The following is a 23,782-nucleotide window of genomic DNA, read 5'->3' on the forward strand; positions in this document are numbered from 1 at the left end:
ATGGCATCTTCTGAACTTCCCATTCTAAACAAGTGGTCTACAAATTCGTGAGCCAGCTGAACAGCTGAAATATTTGTTTAGTAGGTAAGAATCTAGCCATTTTTGTCAGACAGTCGACTATGACCCAAATGGAGTCATGACCCTTGCGCGTTCGAGGCAAACCAGTAATAAAATCCATGGAAATACTTTCTCATTTCTTACTTGGAATCTGCAATGGCTTTAATAAACCTGCACTTCTAAGGCATTCTGCCTTAGTAACCTGACAAACCCGGCCACCTACCACATAGTTTTCAATAAATGCACGCATTTTAGGCCAATAAAAGGTATGCTTCACAAGAGACAAAGTAAGATGTATACCCGGATGTCAAGCACTAGGAGCATCATGACACAGCCAGAGAATCTTGGATCAAAGTTCTAGAACATCTGGCACACAAATCTTTCCATTCCCGAACAGCAAGCCGTTCCTGATCATCCACTGACCTCCCGCCGCCTGTACCGTAGGTGGCACAATCCCTAAGTCCTGGTCAACCATGGAGCTCCCATCCTGGACTTTCTGCCAATAAGAACTGAAATGACTATCAATTGCGCAAAGCCCTCTCAAGGATTGAAATAGGTCCGAGGATATTTCCGTAAATGACATAGCATTTACAAACTTGACTCGACTTAAGGCATCCGCCACACTATTCAACGAACCCTTGCGATAACGTATTTCAAAATCAAAATCTTGCATTAATTCTGGCCATCTAGCTTTCTGTCCCCTCAATTCAGACCCATCACACACATACTTGATTGACTGATGATCGGTTAATACAAGAAACTTCAAACCATACAAGTAGTGTTTCCAAACCTTCAGTGCATACACGACTGCATAGAGTTCTTTTTCTAGTGTGGGCCAACGATATTGGGTGTCGTCTAGCTTCTTACTCTCAAAAGCTACAGCTCTGCCCTCTTGGAATAAAGCTGCCCCAATCGCAAAATCACTCGCATCGGCCTCTAAAACATAAGGCCAGGTAGGATCGGGTAATGCAAGAACGGGTGCTTCCTTGATAGTTGACTTCAAGGTTTCAAAAGCCTTGTTCAATGCGTCATTCCAAGAGATCAGTTGGGTAGACCTGCGTCCACGACCTTTCAATATGTTTGTCAGGGGTGCCGTGATGTGTGAATAATCACGCAGACTTCCGTAGAAATACCGTAAATCCTAGGAAAGAACAAAGTTGTTTCACAGTCCGAGGGATAGGCCATTCTAAAACCTTCAAGATACGATCCAGATCAATGCTAATACCTTCAGAAGAAATCTTGTGTCCTAAATAAATGATCTCCTTCATAAAGAAGTCACATTTACTCATCTTGGCATAGAGCTTATGCTATCTTAGAATAACTAAGACAATCCGGAGGTGTCCTATGTGATCCTCTAGCGTTCGGCTATATACCAAGATGTCATCTAAGAACACTGCAATGAATTTGCCCAAAAAATCTCGGAACAAATCTTTCATCATTTGCCAGAAGGTGGCAGGAGCATTGGTCGAACCAAAAGGTAATACAAGAAACTCGTAGTGGCCATACCTCATTCGGAATGCGGTTCTATCTATGTGTTTAGCATAGATATGGATTTGGTGATAACCCATTCGCAAATCAATCTTAGTGAAATACTTCGCTCCGGCCAAACGGTCCATTAGATCATCGGAACGAGGTAGAGGGTATCAATTCTTGATTGTCACTTTATTCAATCGTTTCTAATCTATACACATTCTCCATGTAGAATCTTTCTTCTTTCTTAAGAGGACAGGTGCTCCCCAAGGTGATTTACTTGGGCGAATCTAGCCCATATTCAAATAATCATGTAGCTGTGAAGCTAACTCATCCTCCTCAAGTTGGCTCATCCTATAAGGTGGAACACTAATAGGTTGAGCCCCAGGTACTAAGTCTATGCGATGATCTACTACCCATTCTGGAGGTAAACCTTCCGGCAGTTGAGCAGGGAATACATCCATGAAATCATCTAACAACATTCTCAATTCACGGTATTCAAACACACTTAAATCATTCTTGTTATTAACAGAGACAACAAATGAAGAAAGCGGAATCAAAACACACTGATAGACATCATAATGAGAAGTGTTTAATATATTTCGAAGCTGCATTGCAGATACAATAGGTCCCTAAGAAGAAGGAATATTATCACACGGAATACAAAATTGGGTGTCCTTTTCCAACAATGTTCCTTCCATCCAATCCGAATATCATGGGTTTTAAACCACTCTATTCCGATTAACAAGTCCACATGCTCCAAGTGCATGACATAGCACGTAAGAGCCGCTGTGTATTCTTGAATCCGGATAGAAAGGACTTCAATCTTGCGATCCCAAAACTGCTTCCCAGCTGGAAGCTGCACCTCATAGGTGTGATCGCTAGGTATCGTGGACAGCCCCACCTTCTGCACAAGTTTGTAATTAACAAAGTTATGAGAGCTGCCCGGGTCAAAGAGAATGTGAACTCTTTGGTCCTTAACTTCTCCATAAACTCCGAAAAGATCATGGGAACCAAATAACGAAGTATTAAAAGTGCAATTACAAGAAAGTGGGCAGGTAATGACATTTACAGAAATACTTGTCATCGAAACCTGATTAGCTCCCTTAGCTTTGGTACCCGGACCTGCCTGGAGCTTCGGTCCCGGCGCTTGCTTCTGGTTCTTGCGCTTAGGACAATCAGTCTTAGTGTGGCCCCGCTCCTCCCAGAAGAAGCAACGTCCATTCTTCTTTAGCTTCAAGGTACGAAGGAAACAGACACGACCATTCTTCGCCTGAGTCAAATGTTTCTTGGAGGCGTTGTCTATAGACTTCGTCTCCCCGATACCAGTGGTAGACTGGAAGAACTTCCGCTTGTTCTTCCCACCCGTGTCGGCAACTGTGGTTCCCTTTGCACTGGCCATGGTATCACCATAAATACGTGTGTAATTCATGGCCTCTTGCAACGTGGTACACTTGTTGTTCTTGATCTGTAACTTGTACGAGTCAGGCAAACCATCCACAAAGAAACCTAACAAGGTCACTGGATCCATCTTTGTAGCTCTGGTTTTGTAGCTCTGGTCTGCAGATTCCGAAACCTCTGAAGATGAACCGCAAAAGTCAAATTCAGCTTGGACATATCGAGGGCTTTGAGCTTGCCTACGATATCGTAATCTTCCTCCTCCTTCAGAAACTCTTTCCTGAAAACCCCTTCGAATTCTATCCATGTTGCACGCTTGGGTTGGAGTTCCTTCCACCACAATAAAGCCTTTCCTGACATAAACCCGGCTGCAAGCTGTATTTTCTTGTCATCTGTGTAAGGGTGAAACTGGAAGTGTACTTGCCACTTGTGCAACCAAGTGCCAACAACCTCCTTGGTACGAGACTTATGATCTCCGGGAAAGGGATCTGGAGTGATGTTCGGACCTAACACTGAAGCCATGGCATCCACATGCGTGAGCGCCTGAACAATGCTAGTCAAAAGTGTGAGTGTAGTCTGAATCCCTTGGAGTTGCTGTGTCAACCCCGTTTGATTCGTGTTAACTTGCTCAAACTTTCCATCAAGAGCAGTGGTGAATTCACTGAAGGCTTTTTTCGTAATCAGATTATCATAGAGACCCTGGTCATCCTCCGCATGGTAGTTCAAATCCTAGTCTCCCATCGCAAGCTCAGGGTCTACAGAATCAGCCATGACTGAAATCTGATCTAAAAAGAAGATAGGCTAGAGAAGAGAAACAAGCAGATGGCCTCGGAGCTAGGAGGTAGAAACGAAGTGAAAGCTGGCCAAGGAGGCGATGGAAGAAGGGAAAGCTGGTCGATGAAGAAGGTAAGCTGGCTGAGCTGAGCTGACAATTCAGCTCAGATTCTTGAACCTGGGACTCCGCTCCTGGCTGTCCGTACGAAGGACTGTAGCAGGCCGTACAAGTATTTTGGCTCCCGAGCGTGAAGGTGTAGAGGGGCTGGAATTCTGTGCAATCTACAAGCTATGGGAGAAGGCAATGTGGCCGTACTAATAGCGGGAGAGCAGGCTTTTAGTAAAGCCCTGCTTTTCCAAAAGCTCACCCTCCAAAAACGGAGGGGTAGCGCTTTTTTAAGCCCCCAAGCCCCCCCGAAAAGCAACTGGCCTAGTTGCAATCTAACCCTATCCTGTTGCGCACCTTCCTACGCTCCCCTTCTACCTGCCATCACAACCCCTGAGCAGCCAGCCGACATGCGGTATCCCCTTTGGTTCGCCCCAACTCTACGCTCTCTCCTGACTCCCTTCTGACATCTCTACCTAGACCCCACTACTTCCTCCTAACTACACCTCTCTCCCTCTCTCACTTCTTGCAACGAAATCACCCTGCACTCTCTCTCTCTCCTTCCTTCTATCCCAATCTAAAACCACTTCCCTTAAGCGATGAACCAGCAGACACTTGCAGGGTTTGAGCACGAATTTTGAAATTAGGACATACCTGGAGAAAGAATCGTCCAAAATTTTCGCAACAGAAGTTCCTACCTTAGGAGTTGGCTCTGATACCAACTGACACGTCCCCAGCACTCCTGAAACCTCTGATCTGAAAGCAAACACAAGAACACACCAACGTGAGGAAACTGAGCAGGCTACTGCTCACCACCCAACCATGACATCTACGGGATGTGATCCCGAATCAGGAGATGTCCCCTCCGAGCCACGAGCTGAGCTACTCGCACGAACTCCCAACCAGATCCTAACCAGCCTGGTGTCCCATACCACCAGATGGCGCTGTGAAGCCTAGGATCTGATGCTGGGCCTTGGGCTACGCTATGATGCAGGCATGCGTCCGCAATCCAGGATCAGACCTAGCACCTGGGAACGAAACTTGCTCCCATCGGCTTTCCTAAGAACTAAACCTCTAGGCCCCTTATATAGACTAGGGCCCCAAGCGCCAAAAATAGCGAAGATATCTAACTGGTTCGTACCCTTGCCACTCAACCTGAGAATCAAGCCTGCCTAGCTCTAAGCCTCCCAAGGCTACCTGAGCTAGTCTTGTGTACCCAATACACACCGAATACCAATCCGTGCACATGACAGGCGGGGGTTACCGTTGGAGGAAACCTGCTTGCAGCCAATACCCTGCGCACCCTTTGTTTAGGGCTTCTTGCACCCTTTCTTGGTTCCCGTGCCAGCCCACACGCTCTCACACTGCAACTACTCGCCCATACTCTCCCGTTTTTTTCCCGTACAAAATCCATTTCCTCCCTAGAAAATCCGTACGAAAATTCGTACAGTGCCGGAAAATCCGTACGGAAATCTGTACAGTGCCAGAATTTTTGTACAAAAATCCATCCCATGTCAGAATTTCCATACAAAAATCTGTACTTTGTCATAATTCCATATAGTTTCTCATGTCCGTACTGTTCCTACTGTCCGTACTGCCCATACTGTTCCTGCTGTCAATCTGTCCTCTTTGTAAAGCCTTTCTGCTTCCAAGCCTTCTCAAATGGCGGATTATTCCTATGAGAAAACCTTTCGCAAAGACAAGTTGGTTTCCAACAAGAAACAAAAGCAGGTTATGGATTCAAATGATTCCCTTCATGACTTTGCTGAGGCTCAGCTTGTTTATGAGGTTATGCATGAAGGGTTTAAAGACACCCGCAAGGGTTGGAAAGATCCACTTCCCACCACTGGCATTATGGTGGAAGTGGATGATATATTTGATCCAGTTAAGGAGTGTGCAAAACATTTTCTTCCCAGGACGGATGCCTACTGCAGCAGATGTTGGGAATTGGTTGACTCGAACCCTGGGTGGTCCTTATCATTATGCAGCGAGGGATTTTTTTGAGATCATCAAGGCTGATGAGGAGCATCGTCGGGTCTTGTTGGAGCACTCTCCTCTGTTTGGGTGGAAGTTGTGGATTTTCCTCAATGCTTGTCTTCTCTTCTATCTAAAATTGCACCTTCCCTAGGTAAGGTGGTATGTCCACCACAACCCAATGGAAACTTGAATCGCTTCGGCATTTTGTGGGACACAGATCATCCCACTCCAACTTCATATTCGGTTACTGTGAATAATGTTTCCATGGGCAGTGCCTTTTACAAGCTCAAGTGGGGGCTGTTTGCAGGTGCTTGCTTTGAATGCAAGCAATTTGGGCACATGGCTTCACAATGCCCTTCCCGAGTTCCACGGATGCCAGTGCAAGCTGAAATGGTTCAGCCTTTGAATAGGAATGCAAATGCCTCTTCTGTGGTCAAAAACAAAGGGGTCAAACAACTTTTCTCTGTTCGAGACAAAGGCAAAGCCCCAGCTGTCTCAAATGGTAATGCTTCTCTTCCTGTGCCTTTGTCCTCCCCACCTCAGGGGAAGGAAAAAAATTTGACTAACAGATGGCAAACTCCTCGCAAAGTGATCTCCCCCAAACGACCTTTGCCTTCTCGGACTTGGAGTAGTGCATCCTCTCATGGGAAAACACCTACTAAAAACTCTGGTGTTGGCTTGACCTGGGCTGCTCTGACTGCAAATTGGACCTTGTTTCCTGAAGAGGAAGTTGCTGCACTTTTGTCCTCTCCTCAGGCCGATGCTTCATCCCAGGGCAAAGGCCCGGACATTAAGGTGGAAATGCAGACATAGACAGCCCATTAGTTGTTGTGCATACCTATCCCATAACTGTAAATATGCTTGATCATCTGAAGTGTGTTACTCTCAATGTACAGGGAATGTGTGATGGTCGCAAATGGAAACTGGTCTGGATGTATATCAGCCAATTGCAGCCTGATATAGTTGCTTTGCAAGAGCATAATCAACATATGTATGCTGGTCAAATAGGCCATTTTGCTGGTTATGATATCTTCTATGCTAGAGAGCACTCCTTTTCTGGCGTGGCTTTTTTGGTAAAGCACGACCTTCAACCTGTTGTGGCCCTCAATGATCGCCATGGTAGATAGATTATTGTTCAATGCCTTGTTCAAGGGGAAATTTTTGAATTTGCATCGGTTTATGCCCCCCAATCTTCTCGTGATAGAGCTTTGATTTGGGCTGCCATGCATAGCTATCCATGGCGACAACATGCCTTCATTTGTGGTGACTTTAATAATGCCCCTCAATCAGGTGATAACACCTCAGGCCACACTCATATGTTGGCTTCTGAAACACAGGCATGGTCTAATTTTTTGCTTCGGTCGTGCCTAGTTGATCTCTAGAAGGAATTACAGCCCATGCTTCCGGGCTATACCTTTCAGCATAATGCTCGATCTTCTTATCGGGCACGCTTGGACAGATGATATCAGGTTGATCCACAACATTGTGATGCCTTTACTTGTCAAATTTGGGTTGATCATGCTTTCACACATTCGGATCATGCTCCTCTTTGGTTGAGGCTTTCCTTACATGAATTTCCCACTGACAAATTGCCTTGCCGAAGGCTTTTCCTGATTAATAATAGTTGCCTGGAGCATGCTGACTTTAAAGCCCTGGTCTCTAATGCTTTTCAGCCTCTCTCTTGTCAGATACGCATTGGTTTGGATTACGACTAGCAGGCTTTTGTTGCTCGGATGCAAGCAATTATTCAAGATTATGGCAAATCCTATATGCAAGCCACAAGGATGGACTGTAGCACATGCCAAATTCAGAGTTTGACTGAGCTTGCTCATCTTCACCCTTTGTCTTCACAAGAAAGCATGCTCTTATGTCAGGCTCAATTCTCTCTTCAATCCAATGATCGCAGAAAGCTTGCTAAATGGGAAACCCGATCCAGACAACGGGCTTTTTTGGATAAAGGCTGCTCTTCCAAGCAATTTTTTACAAGCTTACACTACAAAAGACAAGCTGCAAATATCTGTCGGATCCGGATGCCTGATGGTTCTTGGTCAACATCTCCTTCAGAGCTTGCTGATTTATGTGTGCAGCACTTCTCCACTCATTTTGGGCATGTGGATACTCTTTCTCCTCAGGTCGTGTCTACACGTCAACTTCTTTTGCAGCATGTTCATCCAATTTTGTCTGATGCTCAGGCTTTGGAACTTGAACATCCCTTCACTGAAAGGGAATTGTCTGATGCACTGAGATCCTGTGGCAGATGGAAATCTCCAGGATGGGATGGTCTCACTGTTGAATTCTTTCTTGCTTTCTGGGATCTTAAATTCACCTTGCTACAAATGGTAAATGCAACATGGCAAAATCAGCAAATGCATGTGTCATGGAAAAAGGGTCTTCTCAAGCTGATTCCAAAAAAGCAGCTATGTGATTCACTTGGTGATTGGAGGCCAATCACGCTCATGCCAGTCATTTACAAGATCATTGCCAAAATGTTGGTTGATCGTATTAAAGGTTATTTGCATGGCATCCCTCCCAATATGGCTTTGTTCCACGTCGCCATATCACAGATAACATTGCCAATGCTTATATTGGGACTGAATATGTCAAATACACATAGCAGGATGTTCTACTCTTGCAGGTAGATATTGCAAAAGCCTTTGACACAGTTCAATGGGATTTCATCTCGCAGACTATATGAGCTTTGGGGTTTGGACAAAAAATGCAGCAGGTTATTTACTGGCTTTACAAAGATAGCAATCCGGCTTGCATTCTTTCTGGGGATATCTCTGATGAGTGGACTCTTCGTTGTTCGGTCCGCCAGGGATGCCCTCTCAGTGCTTTACTGTATGCCATTGCTACTCATCCTATGCTGCAATATATTGATCATCTTGTGGCTACAGGATCACTTCATGGCTTGGAATTGGATGCTAATTGCACATGGTTGCTCAAGCTTATGCTGATGATTCTTTCTTTAGCTCGAAGAATACGCCCCATGATCTTGGTGCCTTGATGCAGGCCCTCTCTGTTTATGGTTTGGCAGCTGGTCTTCATGTTAATTTTCAGAAGTCTAAGCTGCTCCCTTTGCATTCCAAAGACTAGCATAGTCTCTTATGGCCCGGGGATATCATTCCACCCACTCAGTTTATTCGTCATCTTGGTTACCCTTTGGGGTGGAAACTCACTCGCCGACAACAAACTGATTGGGTTTTGCCTAAGCTTCGAAAAAAGCTTGAGTATTGGAAACTGGCAACCTGGCCTTTGCACGTTCGTCTTTGAATAGTGCAGTCCATCCTTGTGGCATATATTCAATTTTACTTGCCATTGATCATGTTCACTAAGGCAGATCTTACATCTTTCATGTCTATCTTTATGGAAATCTTCTGGCAATCCAAACATGGCAAAAAAAGTCTTAGGCTGCTTTCGATGCATCACATTTGTTCTCCCAAGATGCATGGTGGATTGAACATCACAGATATTCACGTGCATATCCTTGCCCACAGGGGGAAAATGTTGCTGCAATTTCTGCAAGGCGATCAACCTTGGGCTCTTATGATTAGATCTCTAGTTACTCATATCAGTATTTCTGTGTTTGGTCATTGGCATCTCAATCAAAGGGATTTCCTTTTTGGCTGCAATGATGGTGCTTTGCATGGCTGCCCTTTTGTCTCCCACCTGCTTCTTCACTAGAGGCATGTTCTTTCTTATCTAGAATGGAATGGTCGACAGTCTTTGCTTGGGAATTCGTTGAGAGTTGAAAGCATTCACTGGTCAAAAGTCTTTCAGCCTCCCTTGGCTTTACAGGAACCTCGATGTTCCTACTTTGTCTCGTTTAAAGGCATCAGCTCGGTTGCTGATGTTATTGATGATGGTGGTATTGTGCTTCCTTTTTCTCTAGCAGCCACCAAATATGGATTGGGCTCTCATTATCATCCTTTGTGGCAACAAATTACTTCTATGCTTTCGCCTTTTGTTCCGATTCCTCCTTTGAAACTTCAAGACCGGCTGGAAGATTGGACTTTGACTTCTCCAGGGTCCTCTTCTCGTCCTTTGAGGCTATCTCAGATTACTGTGCCTGCATTGTATAAAATCCTTTTGCCTCAACCTTGGGTTTCAGAGAGAGGTGATTCTGTTTGGCGGATGCATCGCCCAGTCAAGTGGTGGAGAAAAAGATTACAGCAACTTTGGGCCTATAAAGTACCGCTTCGGCAACAGGTTTTCTTTTGGCAAGTTCTTTTGGGAGTGTTTCCATCTGAACAGCTATTGGATCATTGACACATTGCTCCTGCACTTTGTCACAGATATTATGCTTCTTCGGAGACTCTGCCTCACTTGTTTTGGCATTGTCCGTGCTCTCGTGAGTTTTTTGATCTGCTTTGACAGCGCCTGCGAGCGAGATTTCCATCTGTTCCGTTTGGGAAGTTCTTCTGGCTATTTGGGTTTCATCCATCCAGACCGGAGTTTCATCTTTTCTTTGTTTGGGTTCGCTACTGGGCACTATGGACTTTATGGACATATAGGAATTGTAAAGTCTTTGGTGATCCTACTTTCTCTCTGTTTGGCTTTTTCAGGTGTTCTCTACGGCAATCTTTCTTTGATTGCTTGCAGACCCGCTGCATAGATCATGAGGTCTTTTTGGCATATACTGAAATTTTCAGTTGATGTAATTGTAGCACCTTGTTTTGAGGTTGCTACTTATGTAATATAATCAATCAAAGATTTCACCAAAAAATGTGTGTGTGTGTGTGTGTGTCAGTTTTTCCGGGCATTTCTATGGCAATCGCTTTATGATTATCTACATGCACGGGATTTAGCTTATCCCACTTTCTTGTCATAAAATCTTATGATACTTGTAACTGAAGGTCCTAGCTTTTGGGACTGATTCTTGGAATATAATCTTCAATGGATTTCACCCAACAAAAATCTCTCTCTCTCTCTCTCTCTCTCTCTCTCTCTCTCTCTCTCTCTCTCTATATATATATATATATATATATAGAGAGAGAGAGAGAGAGAGAGATTTTTGTTGGGTGAAATCCATTGAAGATTATATTCCAAGAATCATATATATATATATAGAGAGAGAGAGAGAGAGAGAGAGAGACAGAGAGGAAGAAGTTTATTAAAAGTCTTCAAAGGACCAAAGGGTCTATGAGACTAAAAGAACTTGATACAATGAGCTGAATGGGTGGAGCCTCTAAGTGGGCATCCACAGCCAAGCAAATACCAACATAACCATAGAGATACTAATACATCTAAGCGATGCAAAAAAAATTTTGCAATCAACTGATCCATAAATTGATGGAATTGTTATCTTACAGGAACTAATGGAAAATGCAGCACGCAAGCCAGCAATGCTAGATCAGGGAGAGATGATTGTTCCATACTGGAAGATACCTACAGTGCTGGAAGGCTAGAAGTATTCTCGGGACGGTAGTCTTCCTCTATTTGAGGCTACCTAAACATCTATTTAGCAGATTGCCAGATTTTCATCATCAAGGATGCTAATGCTTGAAGAGGAAGGAATGTTACATTCCAATTAGAATGTAGTAGGACCTTGGATGCAAAACGTCCTTAAAGAGACCAATGGCGATGTATATAAATGTCAATAGTTGGTTGTTTAAGTTGTGTTTAAATGTTTCTGTCCAGGGTTTGTGTCTCAACATCTTTGATGACGGGGTTCGATATGACTAGAAGGTTTTGAGAACCTCATCCAGATTGATGTTGTTAATTTTTTTACCATGCATCTAGCGGTAAGTGCCTAGGGGCAAGATGTGGTTAACAAATTAGTGAAAGTACCAAAAGGGGCTTAAGTTTAATGATGCATGGGGAGGGAAGATTAGAACCTAGCAAGTGGCTAGGAATTGAAGGGAGCCTTCTAGGAATTGGAGTGTATCCTACACCCTAAAAAGAAGGAAAACGGGATTGTAGTCATGAACGTAATACTGAAGCACCCAAGGTGGGTTTAGGCAGTAAGCATCTATCAGGATACTATGGCTGGGAGAAGAATGCTGTACCAAACCCTGTGATGGTTTGCAGGTGCTAGTGATTTGGTAATTTACATTTATGGAGCAGGGGCCTCATTTATTTGCATAGCTGGACATCATGGTTCATTTTTTTGGGGGGGGGGGAAATGCTTAAGCAAGGGGAGTGTCGTGTGCTTCAAGATCTATTATATTTATGGCACATGAGTTTCTTAACTTCAAATGAAACGGCTCCAATTGAAGATAAAGGGTCCATGTACCCCTGAGATGGGTGACTACAGTTAATGTAAAGATGCCCTACACTTAGGACACTAAAAGTGCCAGATGCTTACTTCATTCTCACTTTAACATCTCTTGATATGGAATCCTATATCTAGCTTCCATTAACACAAGTTTATGTGCCTTCCTCACATAAGAGTTGCCAGCACTCTAGCCTCAGGCTTCATCTTCTGAGCTTGATTTCTGCAGCATTCTTCCACCTTGGAGTTTGAACTTTACTACCCTTGCAATGAGGTAGCTTTGCTGTTACAGTGAGTGAGGCATGTGACAAAATATCCCATTGCAGTACACACAGATCATCTTCTCAGTACATCCAACAGTAAAATTGCAGCATGTATTTAGAAAGATAAAGGATCATACCACTGTAGCCTTTTTTCTCCTTACTGAAGGCCCAAAAAGACTCATAGCCAGAAACACAAGCCATCCATTTCTCTAGTTTATCTTCTTGTATCTTTGCCTCCTAAAACAGTGCAGCAGGTAACTTTAATCATTACAGCCTATTTCACTTCACTTTGAGAAAAGATCGAGGAACAACCACAAATCACGGAACTAGTGCTTTCAAAAAAATTCCAGAAACTTTTACACCAATGAGATAAATCCAATTTGTAAGCCTTGCAACATCGAAAATGCAAATCAGGCATGCCATTCATGTCAATTTTTTCAGGAGGGGAGGAGGCAACTGGTGTTAAGTGCTTGGGGAGCAAGAATGACACCTCTCAGTGTCTCATTTTTTACTAACTCTGTTCAAGTCACCAGTACTCCGGGAAAAAAAGTCCAAGACACTATTCAACGAGAATCATCTCCACACCTTATGCACAGAAAAAATACAAGCTAAGAGAACTGAAGTCAATAAATCAAAATACGCAACCAAAACTGATACGAAGAGGGCATGATACTCTTATGCATCCCAACCATGACACCTCTGAATCACAGGTAATACTAGTTTCTTTGGTTCGTGGAGCCTTGAATCTCCTGATCATCCAAAGGGAAAGAAAGGTGAAGCTAACAAATTTTTTAGCAATCCTCCATATAATACTCCACATTACAAATTTAAGATATGGTTGTAAACCAAAGTAGATACTCACACTACAAAGTAGTGAATCAATAGTCCACATTAGAAAATGTAACATGCAATGGTGAATGATCGTGTAATGCACAGCAACACCTTCTCTAAACCTTTGTGTGAGGCGTATATGCACCATAAGAGATAGAGAGAGAGTAGGGTTAGAGAGAGGGTCCCTGTACTCACTGAGGGTCCCCCTCCCCAAATGGGGAAGAATATGCTTTATATCTTGGAGAATTGCAAAAGAATACAACTGACACTCCTTTAGAGAGTTCGAGAGACAACTCTGAGGATGACCCTTCGATACGGAGAGCTGACCCACAAATGCCTGAGAAGCAACCCAAATCTCGGCAAAGACCACGCTGCCCACATGGTAGATGTGGACCGCTGTACAAGGCTATTGAAGAGGCTTGTGCTGTCCCAAGGCATGCAGCGGAGCTGCGTGAGTGTGATACATGAAGGGGAGATGGAAATCTAAGAGTAATGGAAGCTTAGAGAAAGCAGAGGTAGAACCTAGAGCTGAGTGATAAGAGCTGTGAGTGAGCTAAGAAAATTCTCACGAGAGCGTGATTTCTGGCGCATGCATGTTGGCCTGCATGTGGGTAGGACTCTGGGAAAACAAGAGGCAAGGTCAAGGTTTGCTTGATGTGCTAGAATCTCTTGTAGAATCCCATAGGATAGAATAGATACATCTTGCAAGAGGTGTGAGAGCACAATGAAAGAAAGATGGTAGATCTCTATTATGATTGTGAGAGAGAGGACTCTCTCTTATAGAAAGGGGGAGAAGGTAATACCTTCCCTACATAGTGGCAATCAGCCCCTACATCAGTGGGAATCAATCCCTACATTAGTGGGATTGCCTTTGTCTTACATCATCACTTAGGTCACACACTAGACACATCATAGCACTTGATGTGCCTTTACAACACACACAAACACACATGTGACTCCCCTAGATGCACACATGCACCATAGAGCAAGCCCTTGATCATACTTACCCCAACAAACCCCCCCTCAAGGGGTTGCCTCTTGCAGTGTCAAGGATACATCTAGTCTCATAGTTTCTCAAGCCATCTCATGGTGGTTAAGGATTAATCCATGGCTAGGATCTCATGCTAGCAAGGGTTCCCAAGGGTGTGAAGTAATGGGACAGTCAAAACACATATCACATGGCCTACATCATATGGTGACTAGAGGTGATTTACATAACATATTCTTTTTGGAGTACTACTCTAGGCAGAGAACCTCAAAATTTGACCAAGTGATGATAAACAAAAAAGACAAAGTGCCTAAAAAGCATAGTCTTCATTTTCTTCATTTGCTGATGGAGTTCTTCCTTCACGCATATTTGCTTTGTTGTTGAAGTAGTCCTTCTTGTCTTTGATCAACCAATTAGCTTTTTCTTTTGTAGACTTCTTTCCATTCACAACATTCCATATCTTCTTTTTCATAAGCATAAACTTGGCTTTTGTTTGCCAAGTATGGAAACTAGTTCGATCCAACTTCTCAAAAAAGGTCTTAGCTTCCATGGCAAGGTCTTACCCGAGGGCAATGCCTAGTGTCTTACAAGTGAAATATGAGTAATAAAATAATCCTTCAAAGTACAAGCATTTAGTGTAGCAAAGGCTTGCAACCAAATTCCATACTACAAAACATAATGGTTATGATGATTTCAATTGCATGCTTCATAGGGGTGGCTAAATGAAAGTATTCCAAGCAAATCCAGGTATAGCAACTTAAAGCAAAGCTGTAGCCATAGTTGTACTGAAGCTATTCAACACTTTAAAACATCAGAAATGCTAAAGTAGCATCTAATGTAGCATCAAACTCACAACCTTGTCAAAACTATCCAAAACAGAGACGAGAACTTAAAGTGTGCAATTCTTACAGCTCATAGCTCTATTCAAGGGGATTTTTATGCAGGAAGAAAGGCCTTATACCAGAGAAGAGCTACCAGTAAGGAGCGGCGCAATGTTGCGCCAGGTCGCCATAGCCAGGCTTGAGAAGACAGACTGGTTTTTCGTCGTTTTCTCCTCCATCTCTTGTCCAAATGAGCTCAGATTTCAGCAACAGCTTGCCCTCAGTGTCGTCCAGCATGGGCTCAGAGGAATTTGCAGATAGGTAAGTACAGAGGCGGCATTGCACAAAATTTCGTCAGAGAGTGTGAGTGTTGGCATTGCGCGTACAGTCGAAATTTCTATGATTGCTTGCAGCTGGAAGTTCGCCCATACGTGAGGACTTTGCAGCTCAAAGGGTTTGGGCAATGGTCGTTTGTAGGCATAGAACAGAGCTCTCAAAGATTTGGGAAAGAAGAAGGAAAATGGAGAAGATGAGAAACTAGTAGTTTATGCTAGAGATAGCATCTAATGCTAAGCTAGGCTAGATCTAGAACCTAAAGCTCTGACACCATTTGTAGAATCCCGTAGGATAGAATACATGCATCTTGCAAGAGATGTGAGAGAACAATGAAAGAAAGATGGTAGATCTCTATTATGATTGTGAGAGAGAGGACTCTCTCTTATAGAAAGGGGGAGAAGGTAATACCTCCCTACATAGTGGCAATCAGCCCCTACATCAGTGGGAATCAATCCCTACATCAGTGGTGTTGACCAACTACGGCTTAGGGGGCAAACTAAAACATGGGCTGCCAAGTGGCAAGCCAATGCAAGGCCCTCTTTGGAAAGGAAGGCCTTAGAAGGCCTCTTCAAGAAAAACAGCAACGGGGACTTGGAAAAAAAGGAGTTGGTGCCGACAGGAGACAGGGGCTCATGCACAAGATAATTCGCGGGGTGAAGAAAAGCGGGGAAGGACCTGAACCATCCGTGGTACGGCCGCTATACAGTTTCGTGGTGATGGGCTGCTTGTACGGGCTGACAGGTACGGCTGCTCTTGTACGGACTGTACAGACTGTCCGTACGTAGACATTGAAGGCGCTTGTACCGGGCTGGAATTGTACGGAAAGATTATGTTGTTGCAGTGCGGACTGCACAGGTTCCAAGTGCAACGTTTACAGATTACAGGCTACTACATTATGGGCTGAGTGTGTGCAGGCTGTTTTCTGACTGCTTTGTACGGACAGTTACACGTGTGTACGGTCAGCTATGAATGGAGAGTTAGGCTTGTCTTCTAGTTGCTTTGTACAGGCTCGTGGAGGTTGCCCTGGGCTGTGTGCACAAGCACTAGAGCCAAGGTTGTACGAGCAGCGTGGATAGAAAGCTCTCTGGGCGTATACTTGTGCATAAGCTCGTGTATGAGCTGAGTCTATTGCTTTGGAGAACTGTATGGTCAAGTGTGACTGCTGGGAACAGCTTCGGGCTGTGTGTAAGTCTTGAATGCCTTTGAATTGTTGTTGAGGCAGCATGGGAAAGGATGGGAATGCCTTGAATTCTATTGTGGAAGCTTGGACAGCTTAACAAACGACAAGTGCATTGAATTGGATGTCTTCTTCCATGATGATGTCGAGCAGAGGATTGTAAATGTTATGTTTTGGGCTGGGAGGCCTTCTAGGTTGTGAATTACCCATGGAGCAAGTGATTTCAGCCTTTGTGTAATTTACAATGGAGTTGCTCGAGTTGACTTAATTAAAGAGGTGAATGGCTAAGAGGGCACTCTAGGCAACTAAGGGACTCTGTGTGACCAAGTATTGGTTGCTATAACAGACCTAAGCTGAGTGCAAGTGTTTTGGACCTAAAATGGATGTTCTTTAGCTATGCTTGATGGAGGTCACTTTTAGTAGAGATTATGCTTTGGTTTCTTTAAGAGATGGGTCACATGCAGGCAATGGTTGCTAGGCAGATGGCACATCTTGAGTACAGCCTCGTTGCTGCGTAGGCTGGGGTCAGGAATCCATGCTTGGAATGGGAAGTATTCCTGGAACCCCAAGAGGGATGCTACAAGTGATTGCCATAGTGTTTGCTGTGTTGTGATGCCAGTTCTCTTATGGGAATCAAGTTGATGCGTCAGGATATGTGTAACACACTTCCCATCATCTATTCCTACACTAGTGCAATCACGGGCGATGGCAACTTATTTTTCCACCCAGCCAAACTCTAAGGATAGGATTCGTCTCATTACGTATATTTCTTCATGATTTTTCCTCATCCTTATCCTTGAGACCCCAATCTCCCTAGATAGTTCCCGGCCACATGTCACATTTTAGGCCCTTACTTAGATGCATCCTTTTTCACCCCTCTCTTGGAGTTCCCTTTTAAAACAATTGCCCCTTGGCAATTTACACATTAGATGCACCTAGGCCCTAGCCCTATTAGAACTATCTAGTCAATGCCATTACGCCCTCACCTAGGACCTTGGCAGTTACTTCTCTTGACCATTTAATTACGCACATTAATTATTACAAAAGTTGGTCATCTAAGAGAAAATGCCCACCGATCTATCCGAGGTCATGCTATCTCGGCTAGAGCATAACATTCCTTCCCTCTTCAAGCATCAGCGTCCTCGATGATGAAATCTGGGAATGCTCTCCGCAACTGGTACACGGATTCCCAGGTAGCTTCCGATAGAGGCTGACCATGCCATGCAACCAACACCGTGGGTATCTTCCGATTTCGTATTTGCATTGTTCCTCGGTCCAGGATTCTTGTTGGTTTGCGCCTTGCAATATCCTCTATCTCCTGAAACAAAACCACACCTTCGATTAGTGAGTCACCTGTATGCAAAAATTTCTTTAAGCGCGAAACATGAAAAACCGGGTGCACCTTACACCCCTGTGGCAATTCTAATTTATAGGCTACACTGCCTATTCTTTTCAGAATTAACCACGGCCCACAGTATCGAGGTGATAACTTAGCACACTCTCCTGAAGTCAACGACTTCGAGTGCGAAGGAATTCTGAGAAAAACTTTTTCTCCTTCTTCAAATACTCTTATAGACCGATTTTCATCCGCATACACCTTGGCTCTATCCATAGCCTGGCGGATGTTAGCTCTCGCAAGTGCTAGCATCTCCCGCATCTGAACTACAAAGTTCGCGGCACTAGGCACTTTCTGAGGTACTCCAACTATAGTTGGATTGGCTGGCCTATAACCATAGTTCAGCTCAAACGGACTGAACCCGGTAGATGAATGTTTTCTATCATTGTAGGCAAACTCCAACAATGGCAACCACTCGTCCCATGTATGTTGCCTCAATGACACATATGCTCTCAGCATATCCTCTAAAGTCTGGTTGACTCTCTCCGTCTGACCATCCGTCTCAGGATGATCCCCACTACTCATTCCCAACTCAGTCCTTAGTGTCTCAAATACCGCTGTCCAAAAATGACCGGTAAACCTGACATCTCTGTCTGACACTATGGATCTAGGCAATCCATGCAGACGAAATATATGTCTAATAAATAACTCCGCTACTTGCGGGGCACTAATAGACTCTCTAGTCGGAATGAAGTGAGCCATCTTGGTTAGACGATCAACCACCACAAGGATAGAATTATACCCTCCTTGTGTTGCAGGTAGTCCTACAATAAAATCCATGGAAATGCTCTCCCACTTACTTAGTGGTATTTCCAAGGGCTGTAAAAGTCCGGGTGGCTTCACCCGCTCGGCCTTACTTACCTGACACGAGAAACACCGTGTCACATATTCATGAATATGCTTTTTCATCTTTGGCCAAAAGAAATCTCGCTTCACGAGATCATATGTCTTCTCGACACCTGGATGTCCCGCACACGGGCTATCATGGCATTGTCGAATGACTCTCTGCCTGAGATCATTCTGACCAAGTACTACAACCTTGCCATTTCTAACTAGCATACCATCCCTTATGGTATATCTTGCATAAGTTTGGCCTTTTCTGGATGCCAGGTCATCCTTTTCATTTTCCCCGGGTTTTAACACATGAGCCTTAGGCCATAAGCTCTGGACAAACTCGTCCACCTTCTGAGTTTCTCTAATCTCGGTCATTAGAGCACTCTCTAATACCGTGAAACTCAGGTTGTGCATAATGCGAGACAACGCATCAGCTACCTTATTGTCTTTTCCTCTTCGGTACCGAATCGTTAGATTAAACTCCTGCATGAGCTCTGCCCACCTAGCTTGGCGGCCCCTCAAGTCAGGTTGTTTACAAAAATGTTTCAGAGTATCATGATCTACATCCACATAAAACTCTGAACCATACAGGTAATGCCTCCATGTTTTCAAAGCATGGATAACAGCATACAACTCCAATTCATGAGTTGGCCAATTCCTTTGAGAGGGAGAAAGCTTCTTGCTTTCAAAGGCTACTGGCCTTCCCTCTTGAAGGAGGACTGCTCCTACCGCAATGCCACTCGCATCGGTTTCTAGGAACAACGGTTTCTGGGGATCAACTATTTTTAACACCGGTCCTGAGACCACAGCTTGTTTTATGGTGTTAAAACTTTCTTGTTGATTCTGTCCCCAAATAAAAGGTACTTTATCTGAGGTCAGATCAGTCAATGGCGATACTATTCCGGAATATCCTTTGATATGACTTCTATAAAACTGGACAAATCCCAAGAATGATCGCAAACGCGGTCAGACTCTGAGGGATTGGCCAAGTTAGTATCGCAGCCACTTTCTTCGGATCCATTTCTACCCCCTGTGGAGTAATTATGAACCCTAAGTACTCAAGCCTAACCATACACAGTATAGTTTTCTTTTTATTCACGTAAAGACTGGCTTTCCTCAAAGTACTGAACACTATCCTTAAGTGTTCACAATGCTCAGTAACACTCTTACTGAATATCAAGATATCGTCAATAAAATGTACTACGAACTTTCCAATATACGGACGTAGTAAATCGTTCATAAGCATGACGAAGGTCGCTGGAGCATTGGTAAGTCCGAAGGGCATTACCAAAAACTCATAATGACCAAACCTGCTTCTAAAAGCGGTTTTATGCACATCCTCGGCTCTAATCCGGATCTGATGATAGCCGCACTTAAGATCTATCTTGCTGAAAATCACGGCTCCATGTAATGCATCTAGCAAATCATCAATCCGAGCCATCGGATACCTGTGCTTAACAGTGATATTATTCAATGCTCTGTAATCTATACAGAGGCGAAACGTATCATCCTTTTTCCTCTTTAATATCACTGGTGAAGCAAAAGGTGAGAAACTTGGTTGAATCTGCCCCAACTTGAGGTATTCTTCCAGTTGCCTACGCACCTCCGCTTCTTCAGTAAAACTCATTCTATAGGGAGGTCTATTTACAGGTTCTGCCCCCGGGATCAGTTCAACCTTATGCTGAACTTTCCGCTCTGGAGGTAACCCATAAGGTAGTTCATCCCTAAAACATTCAGAGAACTCCTCTGTTATAAGATTAGCCAGCTTGGCCATCTCATCACTTTGCGTAACATCAGTACTAGTCGAAGAATCATTCACCGACTCTACCGATGCGGTGCAAAGGTACAAAAACTCTACTTGAGTCTTTCTGATTTCCATTACGGAAACCAACGGTCCCTGAGGTATATCTTTTTCACCTCGCAAGACATAAAGCACATCATTCATCTTGAATTGATATACGTGCTTTTTCCAATCAATGGCTGGATTCTTCCTAGAATGCCACGCCATTCCCAGGGCTATATCCGCATGAGCAAGCTTGGTCATTTCAAAATCAAGCTTCTCAGTATAGTCCTGAATCCGAAGCTCCAACTGGGTAACCCTTTGGTCCCATACTTCAGTTGAACTTCCATCTGCCATTCTGACTGTATAAGCATAGTCAGATGGACTTGTCTTTAATTTCAGCCTCTTCACGAGCTTGGAGTTAATCACATTGTGAGTTGACGCTGAGTCAAACAACACAATGACATCATGACTGGCCACTTGCCCTTTCATTTTGATTAGCTCCGTATCATTGAAGGCTGTATACCCCGTTGCTGCGGGCTTAGATAGGATGTTATCAGGTGCACTCGTCACTAACTTAGCAACAGATACACATAACAAACAAGGTACTAACCTCTGAGAAGGTCCCGCCAGTTGCATCTGCAAATGTTCCGCACTGGGACTCTCCTGCATTTCTACGTCGCATTCAGATATTATCATATTAGCCGTGCGACGATCTTTATTCAGTGGACAATCCTTCCACTGATGTCGCTGAAGGCAGCCGAAGCACAATCCTTCTTTCCTAGCTTTCTCTTTTTGTTCAATGAGGACTTTGACCAAGCCCGGGCTGCCATTGGAGTTATTTTCCTTTTCACCCCAACGGTGGTACTTGTCTTTACTGGTCCCTCAACCGGCTTCACCTGCTTGGTTTGGCCACTTGGCTGCGAGACACTTGTCTTTGAAACCCATTTCCTCTGAAATCCCCCTTTTCTCGGGTGCTCATACTGAGTCCCTGCCTCCACAAATCCACCAGACCTACCTCTGGCATCCTCATAGTTCAAGGCTACTGCTATAGATTCATCTAGTGTAGTCACATATTTAGCCCGAACTTCCATTTTTATCTTGTCGTTCAGTCCATAGATGTAGTCTTTTAACTGAACCGACATAGGGAGAGGGTCTGTTATTTTCATAACACATTCCCTAAATTTGTCAGTGTACTCTGCCACTGACAAGCTCCTCTGACGAAGATTTCTATAAGCATCCCAAGCTCGGGATTCTTCATCAGGTGGGAGAAAGTGTTTCTTGAATTCAGTTTTGAACCCTTCCCAGGTGGTTGGAGCAACTTGATCCTTCTGTTGCTTTATCCACCATCTATCCGCTGCCTCAATAAACAAGTGTGTGGCCTCGCGGATTTTCTTTAGATCGGATCTAATCTCACAAATGGCGAAGGCTTCTTCCCACTTGTGCAACCAAACCTCGATCACATCAGAGCTGCGCTCGGTCATCCGACCAGCGTACTTCTCCGGTCTATAATTAGCGATATTAGGCACTTTGACCCTTGCGCGCTCTAAGGAATGTACACTGGGCTCTGGCTCTGCTGGAGCTTTGCCCTTGTCAATCCTAGACGGTCTAGCCGACAAGGCTTGCACCATCTCCCTGATCTCATTTTGACCAGCATTCACCTGAAGCTGCTGGTTCATAATCTGCTGTAAAGCATCCTCTAATATTGAGATCCTACCAATCAATGTAGGTGCTGCGTGATGTGACATCTGTTGTGTAGATTGAGCTCTAGACTCGCTAGGATTCGCCCTTGAACTCTGCCCTTCTGCTTCCATTTTGTTGAAAGGGATTTTTTTTTTTTTTTTTTTTTTTTCGCGGAAACTCCAAAAGTACAGCACTTCAAAATCCCTTTCTGTACAGGAACAACTACTGCAAACTGAAAACTTGAAATATATATAATAAAGGGAAAGAGATGCCCCCTGGATATCCTCGAAACTCGCAAAATGACTCTGCCCTATTTTATATACGGTTTGCAATCTTCACAGACTGAATCCCTTCAGAATTCCCAGTCCAAGTGCTGGCGACAGTCCTGTAATTTCTTTCGATTAAACCTGTTCATACGTAGCCAGACTGTCACGTATGATCTTCTGTACAATTATTTCCGTGACCAAACTGTATAATTCATACACGGATCGTGACATCTGTCATCTTTCCTCCAATTTACTTTTGTAGAAACGTCAATACGTATCCCGTTTTTATGAAACGGCAACTGTGCAAACAGAAAACGCCTGTGCCAGATTAACGTCGTGCTATTGATGGCTGATCTATTTGACGGACTAATTCTTCACTGAATCATTAAGCGGAATACTCCATTGACATCCCATTATACGCTGTTCAACCAAATCCTCTCGTGCGCAGTCTGTTCCGATAAGCGCTTGTCAACGTGATAACCTGTCCACGTGCTCCCCTGTGCAGCGTCCTAGCACACACAACTGTCGATTCGAATATGGGTCATGCCCATAAGCTCTTTCGACGTCAATCTTCCAGAATCGCTCACTAACCTCTTCATTCGACCGTCGAACCAACTGCGCTGTCCCAAGCTCAGCCATCCGTTGATTAAAGTCCTTCGTAGACCACGATGGCCATTCCACAACTCAGCACGTCAATAGGCGACTCGTCAGCGACGGCTTTTCTCGACGTCCATTACCAACTTCCGTCGGTCTCTTCGTCAACGCCTCACGGGCAGCCAACGATCCTCCCATGATCTTTTTCTTGCCTAATGCTCTGATACCAAAATGTAACACACTTCCCATCATCTATTCCTACACTAGTGCAATCACGGGCGATGGCAACTTATTTTTCCACCCAGCCAAACTCTAAGGATAGGATTCGTCTCATTACGTATATTTCTTCATGATTTTTCCTCATCCTTATCCTTGAGACCCCAATCTCCCTAGATAGTTCCCGGCCACATGTCACATTTTAGGCCCTTACTTAGATGCATCCTTTTTCACCCCTCTCTTGGAGTTCCCTTTTAAAACAATTGCCCCTTGGCAATTTACACATTAGATGCACCTAGGCCCTAGCCCTATTAGAACTATCTAGTCAATGCCATTACGCCCTCACCTAGGACCTTGGCAGTTACTTCTCTTGACCATTTAATTACGCACATTAATTATTACAAAAGTTGGTCATCTAAGAGAAAATGCCCACCGATCTATCCGAGGTCATGCTATCTCGGCTAGAGCATAACAATATGTACGATCCATAGGGTGAGAGACTATTGGTCATGGCAATCCTGGTCAGAGGAGAAAGCTTGTGTATGCTTTCCCTTTCTACTTTGGGCAGAGAGATGGCTAATTGGGCATTGGTAACAACAGC

The 23,782-nt window shown here is 44.1% G+C and overlaps 1 protein-coding gene across 2 annotated transcripts in view; it reads right to left on the reverse strand.

Moving 5' to 3' along the window:
• Positions 1–23,782, reverse strand: part of LOC147884927 (uncharacterized) — a 47,422-nt gene that overhangs the window by 12,196 nt on the left and 11,444 nt on the right. For both annotated transcript variants that reach the window (XM_087397614.1, XM_087397613.1), the window contains exon 2: positions 12,397–12,496. In XM_087397614.1, the coding sequence (XP_087253740.1) occupies positions 12,397–12,496 (100 nt within the window). The remainder of the gene's footprint in view (positions 1–12,396; positions 12,497–23,782) is intronic.

This window comes from Dipteris shenzhenensis, chromosome 26, assembly GCF_047967505.1.
Source record: "Dipteris shenzhenensis isolate YYH24624 ecotype China chromosome 26, Dip_SZ_1.0, whole genome shotgun sequence".
Taxonomy (NCBI): Eukaryota; Viridiplantae; Streptophyta; class Polypodiopsida; order Gleicheniales; family Dipteridaceae; genus Dipteris; species Dipteris shenzhenensis.